This window comes from Salvelinus fontinalis, chromosome 41 (assembly GCF_029448725.1).
Source record: "Salvelinus fontinalis isolate EN_2023a chromosome 41, ASM2944872v1, whole genome shotgun sequence".
Lineage (NCBI taxonomy): Eukaryota > Metazoa > Chordata > Actinopteri > Salmoniformes > Salmonidae > Salvelinus > Salvelinus fontinalis.
In genome coordinates this window covers 22,942,527-22,970,516 of record NC_074705.1, presented here as the reverse complement: position 1 = coordinate 22,970,516, position 27,990 = coordinate 22,942,527, and the positions used below count along the sequence as shown (strand labels likewise).

The following is a 27,990-nucleotide window of genomic DNA, read 5'->3' as shown; positions in this document are numbered from 1 at the left end:
CTAGCAGTGTTGATTACGTTACGTTAAAAGGACGAAAATTGCTGGCTAGCTAACCTAGAAAATCACTCTAAACTACACAATTATCTTTGATACAAAGATGGCTATGTAGCTAGCTAAGATCAAACAAATCAAACCGTTGTACTGTAATGAAATGAAGTGAAATGTGATACTACCTGTGGAGCGAAGCGGAATGCGACCGGGTTGTCGCAAGCTCTCAATGGCTATCTTAGCTACTGTTGTATCAATATGTTTTGACCATGACAGTTTACAATCCATGGTTACTCCAAGCAGTTCAGTCACCTCAACTTGCTCAATTTCCACATTATTTCTTACAAGATTTAGTTGAGGTTTTAGGGTTTAGTAAATGATTTGTCCTAAATATTTCTAAAACTAAAAGCATTGTATTTGGGACTAGCTTATTCCTTGCCACCCACTCTGAAACTAACTGCAGCTTTTTGTTAAGTGTTGCAGTCATTTCAGTCGCTGTAGTAGCTGCTGACATGTATAGTGTTGAGTCATTTAGTCAAAGCAGGTGGCATGACATTAGTAAAGGTTGAATAAAGTAAGGGACCTAGACAGCTTCCCTGAGTGACAGCTATGAGTCCTAGTTTCCACTGCTGATTTGAGTCTAAATAGTTCTCAACAGTTTCCCTTCAGCTTCCACATTCTCACACACACACAAACTGAACTCTGTGAACCCCGTAAGGCTGGTTAGATGATGACGATCTAGTGTAATATCTACTGAATAGCGATAAGATGAGGATATACAGTAGGGAGTTTTTATTTTTCTCCCTCTCCCTTCTAGTTCTGACTGTCTTCCTCTGTTTCCTCCCAGCAACTCTGGGATTCCCCTTCTCTCTCTGTTCATCTCTCAATCTCTCCCTCCCTCTTCGTCTCACTCTCTCTGTCCATCTCTCTCTGCAGAGCTCAGTCAGTGTCTTTGTCCATTCATGAAGTCCGGACTTTCCTACTGATGGTCTGTCCACTCAGTCCCTGTGGTTACTACTGACAGCTGGTTGTTATGTTACAGTAGCTGTGGTTGCGGAGTGTCTGACTGTTTACTGTCTGTCTGTAGTCCTGGTTACTCCCTACCACTCTACTAGCCTCAGGCTCTAGCTTGATTGATTGCACTGCTTCCCTTGCCGTTACCTCGGTACCCGGCTCACACTATCGCACAAATCCCAGTTGCTCTCATGGTCCTTGATTTAGGTTGCGCTCCAGGCAGCTTTTTAAGTCATAAGGATGAACGTTATGGTGATTGATTGATTCACTGATTGATTGATTTGTCTGCCTCCAGGTCCGTCTCTAACCGCCGTGGCACAGCGTGTGCGTGAGGCGGTGGCGGGCGGAGCCACCTTTGAGATGAGCTGTACCATATCCCATGTGCACTTGCAGGACCCGGGCTACTCTGTGCTGGTGCAGACTCAGGAGAGCGTGGACTCTGCCACCAGAACCGTCATCTCTCTCAGTCCTGACTCTGTACTACAACATGGAGGGGCTACAGACCCTAACCGCAGGTAAACACACACATACACACAGTACTGAGCAGTATGTATCATAAGATGAATGAAGTTGTGGTGTTATTACTAGTGAGCTATGTTGAAACTAAACTGGGTTCTGGCTTCCAGGGACAGCCTGGTTCTGACTAAGACGGGTCCGGCTGAGTTCCGCTTCCGTCTGGCCGGAGTGCAGCAGGCTGACAGGGGCTTCTACTGGTGTGACATCACCGCCTGTACCAAACAACCAGGCCAGGCCTGGACCAAAGCTGTCAGCGCCAAGTCCAACAAGGTCCAGATCAACTTCCAGGAGACTGGTACGAGGATAGAACACACACCCTGACCACCACTGAGTTACATAGTAATATCTTCTGTGTCCTACTGAGTCTATACCCACTAGACTTTTACTGAAGCTCACACATGAACCCTAAATCTACTCTCTCACATGAACCCTAAATCTACTCTCTCACATGAACCCTAAATCTACTCTCTCACATGAACCCTAAATCTACTCTCTCACATGAACCCTGAATCTACTCTCTCACATGAACCCTAAATCTACTCTCTCACATGAACCCTAAATCTACTCTCTCACATGAACCCTAAATCTACTCTCTCACATGAACCCTAAATCTACTCTCTCACATGAACCCTAAATCTACTCTCTCACATGAACGCTAAATCTACTCTCTCACATGAACCCTAAATCTACTCTCTCACATGAACCCTAAATCTACTCTCTCACATGAACCCTAAATCTACTCTCTCACATGAACCCTAAATCTACTCTCTCACATGAACCCTAAATCTACTCTCTCACTTGAACCCTAAATCTACTCTCTCACTTGAACCCTAAATCTACTCTCTCACTTGAACCCTAAATCTACTCTCTCACTTGAACCCTAAATCTACTCTCTCACTTGAACCCTAAATCTACTCTCTCACTTGAACCCTAAATCTACTCTCTCACCTGAACCCTAAATCTACTCTCTCACTTGAACCCTAAATCTACTCTCTCACTTGAACCCTAAATCTACTCTCTCACTTGAACCCTAAATCTACTCTCTCACTTGAACCCTAAATCTACTCTCTCACTTGAACCCTAAATCTACTCTCTCACTTGAACCCTAAATCTACTCTCTCACTTGAACCCTAAATCTACTCTCTCACTTGAACCCTAAATCTACTCTCTCACATGAACCCTAAATCTACTCTCTCACATGAACCCTAAATCTACTCTCTCACATGAACCCTAAATCTACTCTCTCACATGAACCCTAAATCTACTCTCTCACATGAACCCTAAATCTACTCTCTCACATGAACCCTAAATCTACTCTCTCACATGAACCCTAAATCTACTCTCTCACATGAACCCTAAATCTACTCTCTCACATGAACCCTAAATCTACTCTCTCACATGAACGCTAAATCTACTCTCTCACATGAACGCTAAATCTACTCTCTCACATGAACCCTAAATCTACTCTCTCACATGAACCCTAAATCTACTCTCTCACATGAACCCTAAATCTACTCTCTCACATGAACCCTAAATCTACTCTCTCACCTGAACCCTAAATCTACTCTCTCACTTGAACCCTAAATCTACTCTCTCACTTGAACCCTAAATCTACTCTCTCACTTGAACCCTAAATCTACTCTCTCACTTGAACCCTAAATCTACTCTCTCACTTGAACCCTAAATCTACTCTCTCACCTGAACCCTAAATCTACTCTCTCACTTGAACCCTAAATCTACTCTCTCACTTGAACCCTAAATCTACTCTCTCACTTGAACCCTAAATCTACTCTCTCACTTGAACCCTAAATCTACTCTCTCACTTGAACCCTAAATCTACTCTCTCACTTGAACCCTAAATCTACTCTCTCACTTGAACCCTAAATCTACTCTCTCACTTGAACCCTAAATCTACTCTCTCACTTGAACCCTAAATCTACTCTCTCACTTGAACCCTAAATCTACTCTCTCACATGAACCCTAAATCTACTCTCTCACATGAACCCTAAATCTACTCTCTCACATGAACCCTAAATCTACTCTCTCACATGAACCCTAAATCTACTCTCTCACATGAACCCTAAATCTACTCTCTCACATGAACCCTAAATCTACTCTCTCACATGAACCCTAAATCTACTCTCTCACATGAACCCTAAATCTACTCTCTCACATGAACCCTAAATCTACTCTCTCACATGAACCCTAAATCTACTCTCTCACATGAACCCTAAATCTACTCTCTCACATGAACCCTAAATCTACTCTCTCACATGAACCCTAAATCTACTCTCTCACCTGAACCCTAAATCTACTCTCTCACCTGAACCCTAAATCTACTCTCTCACCTGAACCCTAAATCTACTCTCTCACCTGAACCCTAAATCTACTCTCTCACCTGAACCCTAAATCTACTCTCTCACACGAACTCTAAATCTACTCTCTCTCACCTGAACCCTAAATCTACTCGCTCTCACCTGAACCCTAAATCTACTCGCTCTCACCTGAACCCTAAATCTACTCGCTCTCACCTGAACCCTAAATCTACTCGCTCTCACCTGAACCCTAAATCTACTCGCTCTCACCTGAACCCTAAATCTACTCGCTCTCACCTGAACCCTAAATCTACTCGCTCTCACCTGAACCCTAAATCTACTCGCTCTCACCTGAACCCTAAATCTACTCGCTCTCACCTGAACCCTAAATCTACTCGCTCTCACCTGAACCCTAAATCTACTCGCTCTCACCTGAACCCTAAATCTACTCGCTCTCACCTGAACCCTAAATCTACTCGCTCTCACCTGAACCCTAAATCTACTCGCTCTCACCTGAACCCTAAATCTACTCGCTCTCACCTGAACCCTAAATCTACTCGCTCTCACCTGAACCCTAAATCTACTCGCTCTCACCTGAACCCTAAATATACTCGCTCTCACCTGAACCCTAAATATACTCGCTCTCACCTGAACCCTAAATATACTCGCTCTCACCTGAACCCTAAATATACTCGTTCTCACCTGAACCCTAAATATACTCGCTCTCACCTGAACCCTAAATATACTCGCTCTCACCTGAACCCTAAATATACTCGCTCTCACCTGAACCCTAAATATACTCGCTCTCACCTGAACCCTAAATATACTCGCTCTCACCTGAACCCTAAATATACTCGCTCTCACCTGAACCCTAAATATACTCGCTCTCACCTGAACCCTAAATATACTCGCTCTCACCTGAACCCTAAATCTACTCGCTCTCACCTGAACCCTAAATCTACTCGCTCTCACCTGAACCCTAAATCTACTCGCTCTCACCTGAACCCTAAATCTACTCGCTCTCACCTGAACCCTAAATCTACTCGCTCTCACCTGAACCCTAAATCTACTCGCTCTCACCTGAACCCTAAATCTACTCGCTCTCACCTGAACCCTAAATCTACTCGCTCTCACCTGAACCCTAAATCTACTCGCTCTCACCTGAACCCTAAATCTACTCGCTCTCACCTGAACCCTAAATCTACTCGCTCTCACCTGAACCCTAAATCTACTCGCTCTCACCTGAACCCTAAATCTACTCGCTCTCACCTGAACCCTAAATCTACTCGCTCTCACCTGAACCCTAAATCTACTCGCTCTCACCTGAACCCTAAATCTACTCGCTCTCACCTGAACCCTAAATCTACTCGCTCTCACCTGAACCCTAAATCTACTCGCTCTCACCTGAACCCTAAATCTACTCGCTCTCACCTGAACCCTAAATCTACTCGCTCTCACATGAACCCTAAATATACTCTCTCTCACCTGAACCCTAAATATACTCTCTCTCACCTGAACCCTAAATCTACTCTCTCTCACCTGAACCCTAAATCTACTCTCTCTCACCTGAACCCTAAATCTACTCTCTCTCACCTGAACCCTAAATCTACTCTCTCTCACCTGAACCCTAAATCTACTCTCTCTCACCTGAACCCTAAATCTACTCTCTCTCACCTGAACCCTAAATCTACTCTCTCTCACCTGAACCCTAAATCTACTCTCTCTCACCTGAACCCTAAATCTACTCTCTCTCACCTGAACCCTAAATCTACTCTCTCTCACCTGAACCCTAAATCTACTCTCTCTCACCTGAACCCTAAATCTACTCTCTCTCACCTGAACCCTAAATCTACTCTCTCTCACCTGAACCCTAAATCTACTCTCTCTCACCTGAACCCTAAATCTACTCTCTCTCACCTGAACCCTAAATCTACTCTCTCTCACCTGAACCCTAAATCTACTCTCTCTCACCTGAACCCTAAATCTACTCTCTCTCACCTGAACCCTAAATCTACTCTCTCTCACCTGAACCCTAAATCTACTCTCTCTCACCTGAACCCTAAATCTACTCTCTCTCACCTGAACCCTAAATCTACTCTCTCTCACCTGAACCCTAAATCTACTCTCTCTCACCTGAACCCTAAATCTACTCTCTCTCACCTGAACCCTAAATCTACTCTCTCTCTCACCTGAACCCTAAATCTACTCTCTCTCTCACCTGAACCCTAAATCTACTCTCTCTCTCACCTGAACCCTAAATCTACTCTCTCTCACCTGAACCCTAAATCTACTCTCTCTCACCTGAACCCTAAATCTACTCTCTCTCACCTGAACCCTAAATCTACTCTCTCTCACCTGAACCCTAAATCTACTCTCTCTCACCTGAACCCTAAATCTACTCTCTCTCACCTGAACCCTAAATCTACTCTCTCTCACCTGAACCCTAAATCTACTCTCTCTCACCTGAACCCTAAATATACTCTCTCTCACACGAACCCTAAATATACTCTCTCTCACCTGAACCCTAAATATACTCTCTCTCACCTGAACCCTAAATATACTCTCTCTCACCTGAACCCTAAATATACTCTCTCTCACCTGAACCCTAAATATACTCTCTCTCACCTGAACCCTAAATATACTCTCTCTCACCTGAACCCTAAATATACTCTCTCTCACCTGAACCCTAAATATACTCTCTCTCACCTGAACCCTAAATATACTCTCTCTCACCTGAACCCTAAATATACTCTCTCTCACCTGAACCCTAAATATACTCTCTCTCACCTGAACCCTAAATATACTCTCTCTCACCTGAACCCTAAATATACTCTCTCTCACCTGAACCCTAAATATACTCTCTCTCACCTGAACCCTAAATATACTCTCTCTCACCTGAACCCTAAATATACTCTCTCTCACCTGAACCCTAAATATACTCTCTCTCACCTGAACCCTAAATATACTCTCTCTCACCTGAACCCTAAATACACTCTCTCTCACGCGAACCCTAAATACACTCTCTCTCACGCGAACCCTAAATACACTCTCTCTCACGCGAACTCTAAATACACTCTCTCTCACGCGAACTCTAAATACACTCTCTCTCACGCGAACTCTAAATACACTCTCTCTCACGCGAACTCTAAATACACTCTCTCTCACGCGAACTCTAAATATACTCTCTCTCACCTGAACCCTAAATATACTCTCTCTCACCTGAACCCTAAATCTACTCTCTCTCTCACCTGAACCCTAAATCTACTCTCTCTCACACGAACTCTAAATATACTCTCTCTCACCTGAACCCTAAATATACTCTCTCTCACCTGAACCCTAAATATACTCTCTCTCACCTGAACCCTAAATATACTCTCTCTCACACGAACCCTAAATATACTCTCTCTCACACGAACCCTAAATATACTCTCTCACCTGAACTCTAAATACACTCTCTCACCTGAACTCTAAATACACTCTCTCACACACGAACCCTAAATACACTCTCTCTCACACGAACCCTAAATATACTCTCTCTCACACGAACCCTAAATATACTCTCTCTCACCTGAACTCTAAATATACTCTCTCTCACCTGAACCCTAAATACACTCTCTCTCACCTGAACCCTAAATATACTCTCTCACATGAACCCTAAATATACTCTCTCTCACCTGAACCCTAAATATACTCTCTCTCACCTGAACCCTAAATATACTCTCTCTCACACGAACCCTAAATATACTCTCTCACACGAACCCTAAATATACTCTCTCTCACACGAACTCTAAATATACTCTCTCTCACCTGAACCCTAAATATACTCTCTCTCACCTGAACCCTAAATATACTCTCTCTCACACGAACCCTAAATATACTCTCTCTCACACGAACCCTAAATATACTCTCTCACCTGAACTCTAAATACACTCTCTCACCTGAACTCTAAATACACTCTCTCACACACGAACCCTAAATACACTCTCTCTCACACGAACCCTAAATATACTCTCTCTCACACGAACCCTAAATATACTCTCTCTCACCTGAACTCTAAATATACTCTCTCTCACCTGAACCCTAAATACACTCTCTCTCACCTGAACCCTAAATATACTCTCTCACATGAACCCTAAATATACTCTCTCTCACCTGAACCCTAAATATACTCTCTCTCACCTGAACCCTAAATATACTCTCTCTCACCTGAACCCTAAATCTACTCTCTCTCACCTGAACCCTAAATCTACTCTCTCTCTCACCTGAACCCTAAATCTACTCTCTCTCTCACGAACTCTAAATCTACTCTCTCTCACACGAACTCTAAATCTACACTCTCTCACCTGAACCCTAAATATACTCTCTCTCACCTGAACCCTAAATATACTCTCTCTCACCTGAACCCTAAATCTACTCTCTCTCTCACGAACTCTAAATCTACTCTCTCTCACACGAACTCTAAATCTACACTCTCTCACCTGAACCCTAAATATACTCTCTCTCACCTGAACCCTAAATATACTCTCTCTCACCTGAACCCTAAATATACTCTCTCTCACCTGAACCCTAAATATACTCTCTCTCACACGAACCCTAAATATACTCTCTCTCACACGAACCCTAAATATACTCTCTCACCTGAACCCTAAATACACTCTCTCTCACGCGAACCCTAAATACACTCTCTCTCACGCGAACTCTAAATACACTCTCTCTCACGCGAACTCTAAATATACTCTCTCTCACCTGAACTCTAAATATACTCTCTCTCACCTGAACCCTAAATATACTCTCTCTCACCTGAACCCTAAATCTACTCTCTCTCTCACGAACTCTAAATCTACTCTCTCTCACACGAACTCTAAATATACTCTCTCTCACCTGAACCCTAAATATACTCTCTCTCACCTGAACCCTAAATATACTCTCTCTCACACGAACCCTAAATATACTCTCTCTCACACGAACCCTAAATATACTCTCTCTCACCTGAACCCTAAATATACTCTCTCTCACCTGAACCCTAAATACACTCTCTCTCACCTGAACCCTAAATATACTCTCTCACATGAACCCTAAATATACTCTCTCTCACCTGAACCCTAAATATACTCTCTCTCACCTGAACCCTAAATATACTCTCTCTCACCTGAACCCTAAATCTACTCTCTCTCACCTGAACCCTAAATCTACTCTCTCTCACCTGAACCCTAAATCTACTCTCTCTCACCTGAACCCTAAATCTACTCTCTCTCTCACATGAACCCTAAATATACTCTCTCTCTCACATGAACCCTAAATATACTCTCTCTCACCTGAACCCTAAATATACTCTCTCTCACCTGAACTCTAAATACACTCTCTCTCACACGAACCCTAAATACACTCTCTCACACACGAACCCTAAATACACTCTCTCACACATGAACCCTAAATATACTCTCTCACACATGAACCCTAAATATACTCTCTCACACATGAACCCTAAATATACTCTCTCTCACATGAACTCTAAATATACTCTCTCACCTGAACCCTAAATCTACTCTCTCTCACCTGAACCCTAAATCTACTCTCTCTCACCTGAACCCTAAATCTACTCTCTCTCTCACCTGAACCCTAAATATACTCTCTCTCACACGAACCCTAAATATACTCTCTCTCACATGAACCCTAAATATACTCTCTCTCACCTGAACCCTAAATATACTCTCTCACCTGAACCCTAAATATACTCTCTCACACGAACCCTAAATATACTATCTCTCACATGAACTCTAAATACACTCTCCCACACATGAACCCTAAATATACTCTCTCTCACCTGAACTCTAAATACACTCTCTCACACACAAACCCTAAATATACTCTCTCTCACACGAACCCTAAATATACTCTCTCTCACACGAACCCTAAATATACTCTCTCTCACATGAACCCTAAATATACTCTCTCTCACCTGAACCCTAAATATACTCTCTCACACGAACCCTAAATATACTATCTCTCACACGAACTCTAAATACACTCTCTCACACATGAACCCTAAATATACTCTCTCACACATGAACCCTAAATATACTCTCTCTCACATGAACTCTAAATATACTCTCTCACCTGAACCCTAAATATACTCTCTCTCACCTGAACCCTAAATATACTCTCTCTCACCTGAACCCTAAATATACTCTCTCTCACCTGAACCCTAAATATACTCTCTCTCACACAAACCCTAAATATACTCTCTCTCACACAAACCCTAAATATACTCTCTCACCTGAACTCTAAATACACTCTCTCACACACGAACCCTAAATATACTCTCTCTCACACGAACCCTAAATATACTCTCTCTCACATGAACCCTAAATATACTCTCTCTCACCTGAACCCTAAATATACTCTCTCACACGAACCCTAAATATACTCTCTCTCACACGAACCCTAAATATACTATCTCTCACATGAACTCTAAATACACTCTCCCTCACATGAACCCTAAATATACTCTCTCTCACCTGAACCCTAAATATACTCTCTCTCACCTGAACCCTAAATATACTCTCTCACATGAACCCTAAATATACTCTCTCTCACATGAACCCTAAATATACTCTCTCTCACCTGAACCCTAAATATACTCTCTCTCACCTGAACCCTAAATATACTCTCTCTCACATGAACTCTAAATACACTCTCTCACACATGAACCCTAAATATACTCTCTCTCACATGAACTCTAAATATACTCTCTCTCACATGAACTCTAAATCTACTCTCTCACATGAACTCTAAATCTACTCTCTCACCTGAACTCTAAATCTACTCTCTCACCTGAACTCTAAATCTACTCTCTCACCTGAACCCTAAATCTACTCTCTCACCTGAACCCTAAATCTACTCTCTCACCTGAACCCTAAATCTACTCTCTCACCTGAACCCTAAATCTACTCTCTCACCTGAACCCTAAATCTACTCTCTCACCTGAACCCTAAATCTACTCTCTCACCTGAACCCTAAATCTACTCTCTCACCTGAACCCTAAATCTACTCTCTCTCACCTGAACCCTAAATCTACTCTCTCTCACCTGAACCCTAAATCTACTCTCTCTCACCTGAACCCTAAATCTACTCTCTCTCACCTGAACCCTAAATCTACTCTCTCTCACCTGAACCCTAAATCTACTCTCTCTCACCTGAACCCTAAATCTACTCTCTCTCACCTGAACCCTAAATCTACTCTCTCTCACCTGAACCCTAAATCTACTCTCTCTCACCTGAACCCTAAATCTACTCTCTCTCACCTGAACCCTAAATATACTCTCTCTCACCTGAACCCTAAATATACTCTCTCTCACCTGAACCCTAAATATACTCTCTCTCACCTGAACCCTAAATATACTCTCTCTCACCTGAACCCTAAATATACTCTCTCTCACCTGAACCCTAAATATACTCTCTCTCACCTGAACCCTAAATATACTCTCTCTCACATGAACCCTAAATATACTCTCTCTCACATGAACTCTAAATATACTCTCTCTCACCTGAACCCTAAATATACTCTCTCTCACCTGAACTCTAAATATACTCTCTCTCACCTGAACCCTAAATATACTCTCTCTCACCTGAACTCTAAATATACTCTCTCGCACACGGACTCAAAATATACTCTCGCATTCCCTGCATTGGCCTAGTTGGCTGTGTTTGATGTTCGTGGGAGAGAGGTGTAACTAGTTACTGAAACCTCTACTACTGTCTCTGGGGAGTAGACCCCTTGAGCACTCTCTCTACATCGCTCTCACTGTGGAAAGGCACACACTCTCTTAAATTTGAGTCATTTAGCAGACGCTCTGATACAGAGCGTCTTAGAGGAGCAAATATAGTGAAATGCCTTGCTCAAGTGCACATCAGCAGATGTTTCACCTAGTCGGCTCGAGGATTCGAACCAGCAACCATTTGGTTACAGGTCCAACACTCCTAACCGCTAGGCTACCTGCAGCCCTTCTTCCTCTCTGTGGGGAGGAAGCTTCAAAGCGGCACCTCATAACCAACCTCTCCTGGACAAATCAGTTAGAAGCCGCAATGATCTGTATCACTGGCTCTCTTTCTCGTGTGTGTTGAACATGTGTTAGAGGAGACACCATACTGTGTCCCTCTGTAGGTGCTTATACACACACACACACACACTCTGACTGGCTCAGTGAGCTGAGAGGAGCTGTTTGGATGAGCACCTTTGAAAAACCTGGCGAAGGACCAGTGTTAGGGGTGTAAACACAGTGAATGTAACCCCTGACCTCTAACCTCTGTGTGTTCCTTCCTGTAGGCCCCTCGTTCGCTGTGGCCATCCGCTCTGACACCACCACTCTGTATCCCTGGGAGACCGCCAAGATGGTGTGTGCCCTCAGCGTCTCTGGAGCATCCCCCAAGTCAGGTAGGAGACGACACACACACACTCATCAGGTGATAGCTGTATCCATAAGACACAACCTTCCAGTGTTGAGACAGACTTAAGAGTTAATTAGTTTCTTATCAGCTCTCCTGTTCACATCTCTCCATCCTCTCCTCCCTTCCTCCTGTCCTCTTCCTGCCTCTCTTGTCACTGTTCTCCCAGCTCAGGGAGGAGTGCAGTGTGATCTCTTATTGGAAGTCATTCTGTCTCATTCTCTCTTATCAACTCTCTCTATCACTTTGTCTTCCTCTCCCTCCCTCAGCCATTAGATTACATAACTCTGTCTCTGTGTCTCTGTCTGTCGGTCTGTCTCCTTTCTCCTCCTCCTCTCTGTCTCTTTCATATTGTTATCTTTCTATATTCTTCAGTCCAGTCTAACACGAGACCGGTCAGAGCTCAGAACAGAGAGTTCTGCTCATAGCAGCTGTGTGTGTTTGTCAGAATGTGATTGTGTGATTATGCAAGGGGGGGGGTGTCATTTTTCAGAACCCCAGCTGTCGGTGTGTGTGTATTCACATGCATATCAGAGAACGTAATGGAATGTCGTAATCTTATGGGCAGTTGCAGCTTCTTTTCCTGATGGTGGAACATAGCAGTTAGTAACCTACTGAGAGACCGCTGGGATGCAGGGAAATGGTATTACTGAACTACACAGTTAGTTAGTTACCTACAGGGAGACCGCTGGAAGGCTGCAGGGAAATGGTATTACTGAACTACACAGTTAGTTAGTTAGTTAGTTAGTTACCTACAGGGAGACAGCTGGGAGGCTGCAGGGGAATGGTATTACTGAACTACACTGTTAGTTAGTTACCTACAGGGAGATAGCTGGGAGGCTGCAGGGGAATGGTATTACTGAACTACACTGTTAGTTACCTACAGAGAGACAGCTGGAAGGCTGCAGGGGAATGGTATTACTGAACTACACAGTTAGTTAGTTACCTACAGGGAGACAGCTGGGAGGCTACAGGGGAATGGTATTACTGAACTACACTGTTAGTCAGTTAGTTACCTACAGGGAGACAGCTGGAAGGCTGCAGGGGAATGGTATTACTGAACTACACTGTTAGTCTGTTAGTTAGTTACCTACAGGGAGACAGCTGGAAGGCTGCAGGGGAATGGTATTACTGAACTACACTGTTAGTCTGTTAGTTAGTTACCTACAGGGAGACAGCTGGAAGGCTGCAGGGGAATGGTATTACTGAACTACACTGTTAGTCTGTTAGTTAGTTACCTACAGGGAGACAGCTGGGAGGCTGCAGGGGAATGGTTTTACTGAACTACACTGTTAGTCTGTTAGTTACCTACAGGGAGACAGCTGGAAGGCTGCAGGGGAATGGTATTACTGAACTACACTGTTAGTTAGTTACCTACAGGGAGACCACTGGGAGGCTGCAGGGGAATGGTATTACTGAACTACACTGTTAGTCTGTTAGTTAGTTACCTATAGAGAGACAGCTGGAAGGCTGCAGGGGAATGGTATTACTGAACTACACTGTTAGTCTGTTAGTTAGTTACCTACAGGGAGACAGCTGGAAGGCTGCAGGGGAATGGTATTACTGAACTACACTGTTAGTTAGTTAGTTACCTACAGGGAGACCACTGGGAGGCTGCAGGGGAATGGTATTACTGAACTACACTGTTAGTTAGTTAGTTACCTACAGGGAGACAGCTGGAAGGCTGCAGGGGAATGGTATTACTGAACTACACTGTTAGTCTGTTAGTTAGTTACCTACAGGGAGACAGCTGGAAGGCTGCAGGGGAATGGTATTACTGAACTACACTGTTAGTTAGTTACCTATAGAGAGACAGCTGGAAGGCTGCAGGGGAATGGTATTACTGAACTACACTGTTAGTCTGTTAGTTAGTTACCTATAGAGAGACAGCTGGAAGGCTGCAGGGGAATGGTATTACTGAACTACACTGTTAGTCTGTTAGTTAGTTACCTACAGGGAGACCGCTGGGAGGCTGCAGGGGAATGGTATTACTGAACTACACTGTTAGTTAGTTACCTACAGGGAGACAGCTGGAAGGCTGCAGGGGAATGGTATTACTGAACTACACTGTTAGTCTGTTAGTTAGTTACCTACAGGGAGACAGCTGGGAGGCTGTAGGGGAATGGTATTACTGAACTACACTGTTAGTTAGTTACCTACAGGGAGATAGCTGCAGGGGAATGGTATTACTGAACTACACTGTTAGTTAGTTACCTACAGGGAGACAGCTGGAAGGCTGCAGGGGAATGGTATTACTGAACTACACTGTTAGTCTGTTAGTTAGTTACCTACAGGGAGACAGCTGGAAGGCTGCAGGGGAATGGTATTACTGAACTACACAGTTAGTTAGTTACCTACAGGGAGACAGCTGGAAGGCTGCAGGGGAATGGTATTACTGAACTACACTGTTAGTCTGTTAGTTACCTATAGAGAGACAGCTGGAAGGCTGCAGGGGAATGGTATTACTGAACTACATTGTTAGTCTGTTAGTTAGTTACCTACAGGGAGACCGCTGGGATGCTGCAGGGGAATGGTATTACTGAACTACACTGTTAGTTAGTTACCTACTGGGAGACAGCTGGGAGGCTGCAGGGGAATGGTATTACTGAACCACACTGTTAGTCTGTTAGTTACCTACAGGGAGACAGCTGGAAGGCTGCAGGGGAATGGTATTACTGAACTACACTGTTAGTTAGTTACCTACAGGGAGACAGCTGGAAGGCTGCAGGGGAATGGTATTACTGAACTACACTGTTAGTTAGTTACCTACAGGGAGACAGCTGGAAGGCTGCAGGGGAATGGTATTACTGAACTACACTGTTAGTTAGTTACCTACAGGGAGACAGCTGGAAGGCTGCAGGGGAATGGTATTACTGAACTACACTGTTAGTCTGTTAGTTAGTTACCTACAGGGAGACAGCTGGACGGCTGCAGGGGAATGGTATTACTGAACTACACAGTTAGTTAGTTACCTACAGGGAGACAGCTGGAAGGCTGCAGGGGAATGGTATTACTGAACTACACTGTTAGTCTGTTAGTTAGTTACCTACAGAGAGACAGCTGGAAGGCTGCAGGGGAATGGTATTACTGAACTACACTTTTAGTTACCTACAGGGAGACCGCTGGGAGGCTGCAGGGGAATGGTATTACTGAACTACACTGTTAGTTAGTTACCTACAGGGAGACAGCTGGAAGGCTGCAGGGGAATGGTATTACTGAACTACACTGTTAGTCTGTTAGTTAGTTACCTACAGAGAGACAGCTGGAAGGCTGCAGGGGAATGGTATTACTGAACTACACTGTTAGTTAGTTACCTACAGGGAGACAGCTGGAAGGCTGCAGGGGAATGGTATTACTGAACTACACTGTTAGTCTGTTAGTTAGTTACCTACAGGGAGACAGCTGGAAGGCTGCAGGGGAATGGTATTACTGAACTACACTGTTAGTCTGTTAGTTAGTTACCTACAGGGAGACAGCTGGAAGGCTGCAGGGGAATGGTATTACTGAACTACACTGTTAGTCTGTTAGTTAGTTACCTACAGGGAGACAGCTGGAAGGCTGCAGGGGAATGGTATTACTGAACTACACTGTTAGTCTGTTAGTTAGTTACCTACAGGGAGACAGCTGGAAGGCTGCAGGGGAATGGTATTACTGAACTACACTGTTAGTTAGTTACCTACAGGGAGACAGCTGGAAGGCTGCAGGGGAATGGTATTACTGAACTACACTGTTAGTCTGTTAGTTACCTACAGGGAGTCAGCTGGAAGGCTGCAGGGGAATGGTATTACTGAACTACACTGTTAGTTAGTTACCTACAGGGACACATCTGGAAGGCTGCAGGGGAATGGTATTACTGAACTACACTGTTAGTCTGTTAGTTACCCACAGGGAGACAGCTGGAAGGCTGCAGGGGAATGGTATTACTGAACTACACTGTTAGTTAGTTACCTACAGGGAGACAGCTGGAAGGCTGCAGGGGAATGGTATTACTGAACCACACTGTTAGTCTGTTAGTTAGTTACCTACAGGGAGACAGCTGGAAGGCTGCAGGGGAATGGTATTACTGAACTACACTGTTAGTCTGTTAGTTAGTTACCTACAGGGAGACAGCTGGAAGGCTGCAGGGGAATGGTATTACTGAACTACACTGTTAGTTAGTTAGTTAATTACCAACAGGGAGACAGTTGGAAGGCTGCAGGGGGATGGTATTACTGAACTACACAGTTAGTTAGTTACCTACAGAGAGACAGCTGGAAGGCTGCAGGGGAATGGTATTACTGAACTACACTGTTAGTCTGTTAGTTACCTATAGAGAGACAGCTGGAAGGCTGCAGGGGAATGGTATGACTGAACTACACTGTTAGTCTGTTAGTTACCTATAGAGAGACAGCTGGAAGGCTGCAGGGGAATGGTATGACTGAACTACACTGTTAGTCTGTTAGTTACCTATAGAGAGACAGCTGGAAGGCTGCAGGGGAATGGTATTACTGAATTACACTGTTAGTCTGTTAGTTAGTTACCTACAGGGAGATAGCTGGAAGGCTGCAGGGGAATGGTATTACTGAACTACACTGTTAGTTAGTTACCTACAGGGAGACAGCTGGAAGGCTGCAGGGGAATGGTATTACTGAACCACACTGTTAGTCTGTTAGTTAGTTACCTACAGGGAGACAGCTGGAAGGCTGCAGGGGAATGGTATTACTGAACTACACAGTTAGTTAGTTACCTACAGGGAGACAGCTGGAAGGCTGCAGGGGAATGGTATTACTGAACTACACTGTTAGTTAGTTACCTACAGGGAGACAGCTGGAAGGCTGCAGGGGAATGGTATTACTGAACTACACTGTTAGTCTGTTAGTTAGTTACCTACAGGGAGATAGCTGGAAGGCTGCAGGGGAATGGTATTACTGAACTACACTGTTAGTTAGTTACCTACAGGGAGACAGCTGGAAGGCTGCAGGGGAATGGTATTACTGAACCACACTGTTAGTTAGTTACCTACAGGGAGACAGCTGGAAGGCTGCAGGGGAATGGTATTACTGAACTACACAGTTAGTTAGTTACCTACAGGGAGACAGCTGGAAGGCTGCAGGGGAATGGTATTACTGAACCACACTGTTAGTTAGTTACCTACAGGGAGACAGCTGGAAGGCTGCAGGGGAATGGTATTACTGAACTACACAGTTAGTTAGTTACCTACAGGGAGACAGCTGGAAGGCTGCAGGGGAATGGTATTACTGAACCACACTGTTAGTTAGTTACCTACAGGGAGACAGCTGGAAGGCTGCAGGGGAATGGTATTACTGAACTACACTGTTAGTCTGTTAGTTAGTTACCTATAGAGAGACAGCTGGAAGGCTGCAGGGGAATGGTATTACTGAACTACACTGTTAGTCTGTTAGTTAGTTACCTATAGAGAGACAGCTGGAAGGCTGCAGGGGAATGGTATTACTGAACTACACTGTTAGTTAGTTACCTACAGGGAGACAGCTGGAAGGCTGCAGGGGAATGGTATTACTGAACTACACAGTTAGTTAGTTACCTACAGGGAGACAGCTGGAAGGCTGCAGGGGAATGGTATTACTGAACTACACAGTTAGTTACCTACAGGGAGACAGCTGGGAGGCTGCAGAGGAATGGTATTACTGAACTACACTGTTAGTCTGTTAGTTAGTTACCTACAGAGAGACAGCTGGAAGGCTGCAGGGGAATGGTATTCCTGAACTACACTGTTAGTCTGTTAGTTAGTTACCCACAGGGAGACAGCTGGAAGGCTGCAGGGGGATGGTATTACTGAACTACACTGTTAGTCTGTTAGTTAGTTACCTATAGAGAGACAGCTGGAAGGCTGCAGGGGAATGGTATTACTGAACTACACTGTTAGTCTGTTAGTTACCTATAGAGAGACAGCTGGAAGGCTGCAGGGGAATGGTATTACTGAACTACACTGTTAGTCTGTTAGTTAGTTACCTACAGGGAGACCGCTGGGAGGCTGCAGGGGAATGGTATTACTGAACTACACAGTTAGTTACCTACAGGGAGACAGCTGGGAGGCTGCAGGGGAATGGTATTACTGAACTACACAGTTAGTTACCTACAGGGAGACAGCTGGAAGGCTGCAGGGGAATGGTATTACTGAACTACACTGTTAGTCTGTTAGTTAGTTACCTACAGGGAGACAGCTGGAAGGCTGCAGGGGAATGGTATTACTGAACTACACTGTTAGTCTGTTAGTTAGTTACCTACAGGGAGATAGCTGGAAGGCTGCAGGGGAATGGTATTACTGAACTACACTGTTAGTCTGTTAGTTAGTTACCTACAGGGAGACAGCTGGGAGGCTGCAGGGGAATGGTATTACTGAACTACACAGTTAGTTAGTTACCTACAGGGAGACAGCTGGAAGGCTGCAGGGGAATGGTATTACTGAACCACACTGTTAGTCTGTTAGTTAGTTACCTACAGGGAGACAGCTGGAAGGCTGCAGGGGAATGGTATTACTGAACTACACTGTTAGTTAGTTACCTACAGGGAGACAGCTGGAATCCTGCAGGGGAATGGTATTACTGAACTACACTGTTAGTCTGTTAATTAGTTACCTACAGGGAGATAGCTGGAAGGCTGCAGGGGAATGGTATTACTGAACTACACTGTTAGTCTGTTAGTTAGTTACCTACAGGGAGACAGCTGGAAGGCTGCAGGGGAATGGTATTACTGAACTACACAGTTAGTTAGTTACCTACAGGGAGACAGCTGGAAGGCTGCAGGGGAATGGTATTACTGAACCACACTGTTAGTCTGTTAGTTAGTTACCTACAGGGAGACAGCTGGAAGGCTGCAGGGGAATGGTATTACTGAACTACACTGTTAGTTAGTTACCTACAGGGAGACAGCTGGAATCCTGCAGGGGAATGGTATTACTGAACTACACTGTTAGTCTGTTAATTAGTTACCTACAGGGAGATAGCTGGAAGGCTGCAGGGGAATGGTATTACTGAACTACACTGTTAGTCTGTTAGTTAGTTACCTACAGGGAGACAGCTGGAAGGCTGCAGGGGAATGGTATTACTGAACTACACAGTTAGTTAGTTACCTACAGGGAGACAGCTGGAAGGCTGCAGGGGAATGGTATTACTGAACTACACTGTTAGTCTGTTAGTTAATTACCTACAGAGAGACAGATGGAAGGCTGCAGGGGAATGGTATTACTGAACTACACTGTTAGTCTGTTAGTTAGTTACCTATAGAGAGACAGCTGGAAGGCTGCAGGGGAATGGTATTACTGAACTACACTGTTAGTCTGTTAGTTAGTTACCTATAGAGAGACAGCTGGAAGGCTGCAGGGGAATGGTATTACTGAACTACACTGTTAGTCTGTTAGTTAGTTACCTACAGGGAGACCGCTGGGAGGCTGCAGGGGAATGGTATTACTGAACTACACTGTTAGTTAGTTACCTACAGGGAGACAGCTGGGAGGCTGCAGGGGAATGGTATTACTGAACTACACTGTTAGTTAGTTACCTACAGGGAGACAGCTGGAAGGCTGCAGGGGAATGGTATTACTGAACCACACTGTTAGTCTGTTAGTTAGTTACCTACAGGGAGACAGCTGGAAGGCTGCAGGGGAATGGTATTACTGAACTACACAGTTAGTTACCTACAGGGAGACAGCTGGAAGGCTGCAGGGGAATGGTATTACTGAACTACACTGTTAGTCTGTTAGTTAGTTACCTACAGGGAGACAGCTGGAAGGCTGCAGGGGGATGGTATTACTGAACTACACTGTTAGTCTGTTAGTTAGTTACCTACAGGGAGACAGCTGGAAGGCTGCAGGGGAATGGTATTACTGAACTACACTGTTAGTCTGTTAGTTAGTTACCTACAGGGAGACAGTTGGGAGGCTGCAGGGGAATGGTATTACTGAACTACACTGTTAGTTAGTTACCTACAGGGAGACAGCAGGGAGGCTGCAGGGGAATGGTATTACTGAACTACACTGTTAGTCTGTTAGTTAGTTACCTACAGGGAGACAGCTGGAAGGCTGCAGGGGGATGGTATTACTGAACTACACAGTTAGTTAGTTACCTACAGGGAGACAGCTGGAAGGCTGCAGGGGAATGGTATTACTGAACTACACTGTTAGTCTGTTAGTTAGTTACCTATAGAGAGACAGCTGGAAGGCTGCAGGGGAATGGTATTACTGAACTACACTGTTAGTCTGTTAGTTAGTTACCTATAGAGAGACAGCTGGAAGGCTGCAGGGGAATGGTATTACTGAACTACACTGTTAGTTACTTACCTACAGGGAGACAGCTGGAAGGCTGCAGGGGAATGGTATTACTGAACTACACAGTTAGTTAGTTACCTACAGGGAGACAGCTGGAAGGCTGCAGGGGAATGGTATTACTGAACTACACTGTTAGTTACTTACCTACAGGGAGACAGCTGGAAGGCTGCAGGGGAATGGTATTACTGAACTACACAGTTAGTTAGTTACCTACAGGGAGACAGCTGGAAGGCTGCAGGGGAATGGTATTACTGAACTACAATTTTAGTCTGTTAGTTAGTTACCTACAGGGAGACAGCTGGAAGGCTGCAGGGGAATGGTATTACTGAACTACACTGTTAGTCAGTTAGTTAGTTACCTACAGGGAGATAGCTGGAAGGCTGCAGGGGAATGGTATTACTGAACTACACTGTTAGTCTGTCAGTTAGTTACCTACAGGGAGATAGCTGGAAGGCTGCAGGGGAATGGTATTACTGAACTACACTGTTAGTTAGTTACCTACAGGGAGACAGCTGGAAGGCTGCAGGGGAATGGTATTACTGAACTACACTGTTAGTCTGTCAGTTAGTTACCTACAGGGAGATAGCTGGAAGGCTGCAGGGGAATGGTATTACTGAACTACACTGTTAGTTAGTTACCTACAGGGAGACAGCTGGGAGGCTGCAGAGGAATGGTATTACTGAACTACACTGTTAGTCTGTTAGTTAGTTACCTACAGAGAGACAGCTGGAAGGCTGCAGGGGAATGGTATTCCTGAACTACACTGTTAGTCTGTTAGTTAGTTACCTACAGGGAGACAGTTGGGAGGCTGCAGGGGAATGGTATTACTGAACTACACTGTTAGTTAGTTACCTACAGGGAGACAACTGGGAGGCTGCAGGGGAATGGTATTCCTGAACTACACTGTTAGTCTGTTAGTTAGTTACCTACAGGGAGACAGTTGGGAGGCTGCAGGGGAATGGTATTACTGAACTACACTGTTAGTTAGTTACCTACAGGGAGACAGCTGGAAGGCTGCAGGGGAATGGTATTACTGAACTACACTGTTAGTCTGTTAGTTAGTTACCTACAGGGAGACAGTTGGGAGGCTGCAGGGGAATGGTATTACTGAACTACACTGTTAGTTAGTTACCTACAGGGAGACAGCAGGGAGTCTGCAGGGGAATGGTATTACTGAACTACACTGTTAGTTAGTTACCTACAGGGAGACAGTTGGGAGGCTGCAGGGGAATGGTATTACTGAACTACACTGTTAGTCTGTTAGTTAGTTACCCACAGGGAGACAGCTGGAAGGCTGCAGGGGGATGGTATTACTGAACTACACAGTTAGTTAGTTACCTATAGAGAGACAGCTGGAAGGCTGCAGGGGAATGGTATTACTGAACTACACTGTTAGTCTGTTAGTTAGTTACCTATAGAGAGACAGCTGGAAGGCTGCAGGGGAATGGTATTACTGAACTACACTGTTAGTCTGTTAGTTAGTTACCTATAGAGAGACAGCTGGAAGGCTGCAGGGGAATGGTATTACTGAACTACACTGTTAGTCTGTTAGTTAGTTACCTACAGGGAGACAGCTGGGAGGCTGCAGGGGAATGGTATTACTGAACTACACTGTTAGTTAGTTACCTACAGGGAGACAGCTGGAAGGCTGCAGGGGAATGGTATTACTGAACTACACTGTTAGTCTGTTAGTTAGTTACCTACAGGGAGATAGCTGGAAGGCTGCAGGGGAATGGTATTACTGAACTACACTTAGTTAGTTACCTACAGGGAGACAGCTGGAAGGCTGCAGGGGAATGGTATTACTGAACCACACTGTTAGTCTGTTAGTTAGTTACCTACAGGGAGACAGCTGGAAGGCTGCAGGGGAATGGTATTACTGAACTACACTGTTAGTCTGTTAGTTAGTTATCTACAGGGAGACAGCTGGAAGGCTGCAGGGGAATGGTATTACTGAACTACACAGTTAGTTAGTTACCTACAGGGAGACAGCTGGGAGGCTGCAGGGGAATGGTATTACTGAACTACACTGTTAGTCTGTTAGTTAGTTACCTACAGGGAGACAACTGGGAGGCTGCAGGGGAATGGTATTACTGAACTACACTGTTAGTTAGTTACCTACAGGGAGACAGCTGGGAGGCTGCAGGGGAATGGTATTACTGAACTACACTGTTAGTCTGTTAGTTACCTACAGGGAGACAGCTGGGAGGCTGCAGGGGAATGGTATTCCTGAACTACACTGTTAGTCTGTTAGTTACCTACAGGGAAACAGTTGGGAGGCTGCAGGGGAATGGTATTACTGAACTACACTGTTAGTTAGTTACCTACAGGGAGACAGCTGGAAGGCTGCAGGGGAATGGTATTACTGAACTACACTGTTAGTCTGTTAGTTAGTTACCTACAGGGAGACAGTTGGGAGGCTGCAGGGGAATGGTATTAATGAACTACACAGTTAGTTAGTTACCTACAGGGAGACAGCTGGGAGGCTACAGGGGAATGGTATTACTGAACTACACTGTTAGTCTGTTAGTTAGTTACCTACAGGGAGACAGCTGGAAGGCTGCAGGGGGATGGTATTACTGAACTACACAGTTAGTTAGTTACCTACAGGGAGACAGCTGGAAGGCTGCAGGGGAATGGTATTACTGAACTACACTGTTAGTCTGTTAGTTAGTTACCTACAGGGAGACAGTTGGGAGGCTGCAGGGGAATGGTATTACTGAACTACACAGTTAGTTAGTTACCTACAGGGAGACAGCTGGGAGGCTACAGGGGAATGGTATTACTGAACTACACAGTTAGTTAGTTACCTACAGGGAGACAGCTGGAAGGCTGCAGGGGAATGGTATTACTGAACTACACTGTTTGTCTGTTAGTTAGTTACCTACAGGGAGACAGTTGGGAGGCTGCAGGGGAATGCTATTACTGAACTACACTGTTAGTTAGTTACCTACAGGGAGACAGTTGGGAGGCTGCAGGGGAATGGTATTACTGAACTACACAGTTAGTTACCTGCAGGGAGACCGCTGGAAGGCTGCAGGGGAATGGTATTACTGAACTACACTGTTAGTTAGTTAGTTAGTTAGTTAGTTACCTACAGGGAGACAGCTGGGAGGCTGCAGGGGAATGGTATTACTGAACTACACAGTTAGTTAGTTACCTACAGGGAGACAGCTGGAAGGCTGCAGGGGAATGGTATTACTGAACTACACTGTTAGTCTGTTAGTTAGTTACCTACAGGGAGACAGCTGGGAGGCTGCAGGGGAATGGTATTACTGAACTACACTGTTAGTCTGTTAGTTAGTTACCTGCAGGGAGACAGCTGGAAGGCTGCAGGGGAATGGTATTACTGAACTACACTGTTAGTCTCTTAGTTACCTACAGGGAGACCGCTGGGAGGCTGCAGGGGAATGGTATTACTGTACTACACAGTTAGTTAGTTACCTACAGGGAGACAGCTGGAAGGCTGCAGGGGAATGGTAGTACTGAACTACACTGTTAGTCTGTTAGTTAGTTACCTACAGGGAGACAGCTGGGAGGCTGCAGGGGAATGGTAGTACTGAACCACACTGTTAGTCTGTTAGTTAGTTACCTACAGGGAGACCGCTGGGAGGCTGCAGGGGAATGGTATTACTGAACTACACTGTTAGTCTGTTAGTTAGTTACCTACAGGGAGACCACTGGGAGGCTGCAGGGGAATGGTAGTACTGAACCACACTGTTAGTCTGTTAGTTAGTTACCTACAGGGAGACCGCTGGGAGGCTGCAGGGGAATGGTATTACTGAACTACACTGTTAGTCTGTTAGTTAGTTACCTACAGGGAGACCACTGGGAGGCTGCAGGGGAATGGTAGTACTGAACCACACTGTTAGTCTGTTAGTTAGTTACCTACAGGGAGACCGCTGGGAGGCTGCAGGGGAATGGTATTACTGAACTACACTGTTAGTTAGTTACCTACAGGGAGACAGCTGGAAGGCTGCAGGGGAATGGTAGTACTGAACTACACTGTTAGTCTGTTAGTTAGTTACCTACAGGGAGACAGCTGGGAGGCTGCAGGGGAATGGTATTACTGAACTACACTGTTAGTTAGTTACCTACAGGGAGACAGCTGGAAGGCTGCAGGGGAATGGTAGTACTGAACTACACTGTTAGTCTGTTAGTTACCTACAGGGAGACAGCTGGGAGGCTGCAGGGGAATGGTATTACTGAACTACACTGTTAGTTAGTTACCTACAGGGAGACAGCTGGAAGGCTGCAGGGGAATGGTATTACTGAACTACACTGTTAGTCTGTTAGTTAGTTACCTACAGGGAGACAGCTGGGAGGCTGCAGGGGAATGGTATTACTGAACTACACAGTTAATTAGTTAGTTAACTACAGGGAGACAGCTGGAAGGCTGCAGGGGAATGGTATTACTGAACTACACTGTTAGTCTGTTAGTTAGTTACCTACAAGGAGACCGCTGGAAGGCTGCAGGGGAATGGTATTACTGAACTACACAGTTAGTTAGTTACCTACAGGGAGACAGCTGGAAGGCTGCAGGGGAATGGTATTACTGAACTACACTTAGTTTGTTAGGTGGCTCATGGCTTTTTTTTGGTTAGAATGGCATTTTGTCTTCTCAATCGACAGCAGAATTTTCTACAACCGTGGTGAGCGCTTTTAGAGTGTAGCCTCGGCTTTTGTTCCATCCCAGCACTGACATACCCAATTCAACCAATCAGCTGATTATCAAGAGCTCAGATTTAGTTGAATCAGGTGTTAATTAATTAGAGCTAGGCTGGAGTAAAGCCAGCAGACCCTGACCTGTAGCTATAAGAATTCCATGTCTCATCTGTGAGCCAGACTTACCTTCTTATTGTCTTGGTCATAATGCCTCACAATAGGTATTATGACGCACTATTCAAGACGAATTGTTCCAACTAATCCTACTGATACTAAAACAGATACATCCCGTTTCCTTCAGGTGTGGCAGTGGTTTGTTTCGTTCAGTCATGTGCCGACTGATATGGTATTGCCCAACCATGCCTTCTGCGGTGTCCTAAACTCACATGGGTAGGTGTGTGTGTGTGCTGTCATTTAGTCATGCACCGGATGGTGTTACCCAACCTTTGTTGTCTTAGCGCGCGCGCACACACTATTTATTCCTTCTTCTATTACAGAGGTGGGGAATATTTAATCCCCATATTAATGCTGTTGATGTAGGATATGTGAGGTGCTGAAAAGCTGTCAACAATACCACAAGAAACCAATTGTCAGAGAGACTTGGTAACAGATGTCTAGTAGAGGAACTGGATAGTAGCTGACGTGACTGATGGTTTGGTGTAAATGTTGAGTAATCCACAGTGATACCCTATATAGCAGGTATTCCCAAACAAAATTCCCAAATGTCGTCGGTGGTATGTTTTAATAAAAACGTGATTCACATTTAAAACAAATATATACACTACCGTTCAAAAGTTTGGGGTCACTTAGAAATGTCCTTGTTTTTGAAAGAAAAGCAACGTTTTTGTCCATTTTTAAGATAACATCAAATTGATTAGAAATACAGTGTAGACATTGTACGCCAATAGTCATTTACAACATTAACAGAGGCCCATTATCAGCAACCATCACTCCTGTGTTCCAATGGCACGTTGTTTTAGCTAATCCAAGTTTATAATTTTAAAAGGCATAGATCATTAGAAAACCCTTTTGCCAATATGTTAGCACTATTGTTCAGAAGTTTGGGGTCACTTAGAAATGTCCTTGTTTTTGAAAGAAAAACACTTTTTTTTGTCCATTAAAATAACATCAAATTGATCAGAATAGTAAAAATAAAGAAAAACCCTTGAAGGATATATGTGTGTGTATATATATATATACTTACACTTACTTACTACCGGTCAAAAGTTTCAGAACCTCTACACATTCAAGGATTTTTCTTTATTTTTACTATTTTCTACATTGTACAATAATAGTGAAGACATAACTATGAAATAATACATATGGAATCATGTAGTAACCAAAAAAGGGTTAAACAAATCAAAATATATATATTTTGAGATTCTTCAAATAGCCACCCTTTGCTTTGACAGCTTTGCATACTCTTGGCATTGTCTCAACCAGCTTCACCTGGAATGCTTTTCCAACAGTCTTGAAGGAGTTCCCACATATGCTGAGCACTTGTTGGCTGCTTTTCCTTCACTCTGCGGTCTGACTCATCCCAAACCATCTCAATTAGGTTGAAGTCTGGGGATTGTGGAGGCCAGGTCATCTGATGCAGCACTCATCACTCTCCTTATTGGTAAAATAGCCCTTACACAGCTTGGATGTGTGTTGGATCATTGTCCTGTTGAAAAACAAATGATATTTTTTAAGCCGAAACCAGATGGGATGGCGTATTGCTGCAGAATGCTGTGGTAGCCGTGCTGGTCAAATCACAGACATTGTCACCAGTAAAGCACCCCACACCATAACACCTCCTCCTCCATAGATTATGGTGGGAAATACACATGCGGAGATCATCCGTTCACCCACACCGCGTCTCACAAAGACACGGCGGTTGGAGCCAAAAAATCTCCAATTTGGACTCCAGACCAAATGACAGATTTCCACTGGTCAATTGTCCATTGCTCATGTTTCTTGGCCCAAGCAAGTCTCTTTTTCTTATTGGTTTTCTTTAGTAGTGGTTTCTTTGCAGCAATTCAACCATGAAGGCCTGATTCACGCAGTCTCCTCTGAACAGTTGATGTTGAGATGTGTCCGTTACTTGAACTCTGTGAAACATTTATTTGGGCTGCAATTTCTGAGGTTGGTAACTCTAATGAACTTATCCTCTGCAGTATAGGTAACTCTGGGTCTTCCTTTCTTGTGGAAGTCCTCATTAGAGCCAGTTTCATCATAGCGCTTGATTGTTTTTGCGACTGCACTTGAAGAAACTTTCAAAGTTCTTAATGTTTTGCATTGACTGACCTTCATGTCTTAAAGTAATGATGGACTGGCATTTTTCTTTGCTTATTTGATCTCTCAGGTCTTTCCATCATTGTATGATTTTTTTGGTGTAAAAATGAACTCAAGCTTACAGACAATGTCAAATGTGATATAGCGACGCACCTGAGTGAGTTGGGTGCGCAATTACGCAGGTACTTTCCTGAAACGGAAGACACAAACTGGATTCGTTATCCCTTTCGTATCCTGCCTCCAGTCCACTTACCGATATCTGAACAGGAGAGCCTCATTGAAATTGCAACAAGCGGTTCTGTGAAAATGTAATTTAATCATAAGCCACTGCCAGATTTCTGGATTGGGCTGCGCTCAGAGTATCCTGCCTTGGCAAATCGCGCTGTTAAGACACTGATGCCCTTTGCAACCACGTACCTATGTGAGAGGGGATTCTCGGCCCTCACAAGCATGAAACCTAATTACAGGCACAGACTGTGTGGAAAA

At 44.4% G+C, this 27,990-nt stretch overlaps 1 protein-coding gene across 1 annotated transcript in view; it reads left to right on the top strand.

Moving 5' to 3' along the window:
- The window catches only part of LOC129840748 (prostaglandin F2 receptor negative regulator-like), a 66,189-nt gene that overhangs the window by 23,828 nt on the left and 14,371 nt on the right, over nt 1-27,990 (top strand). The window contains exons 7-9 of the mRNA XM_055908900.1: nt 1,298-1,517; nt 1,629-1,813; nt 12,160-12,267. Of these exons, the coding sequence (XP_055764875.1) occupies nt 1,298-1,517; nt 1,629-1,813; nt 12,160-12,267 (513 nt within the window). The remainder of the gene's footprint in view (nt 1-1,297; nt 1,518-1,628; nt 1,814-12,159; nt 12,268-27,990) is intronic.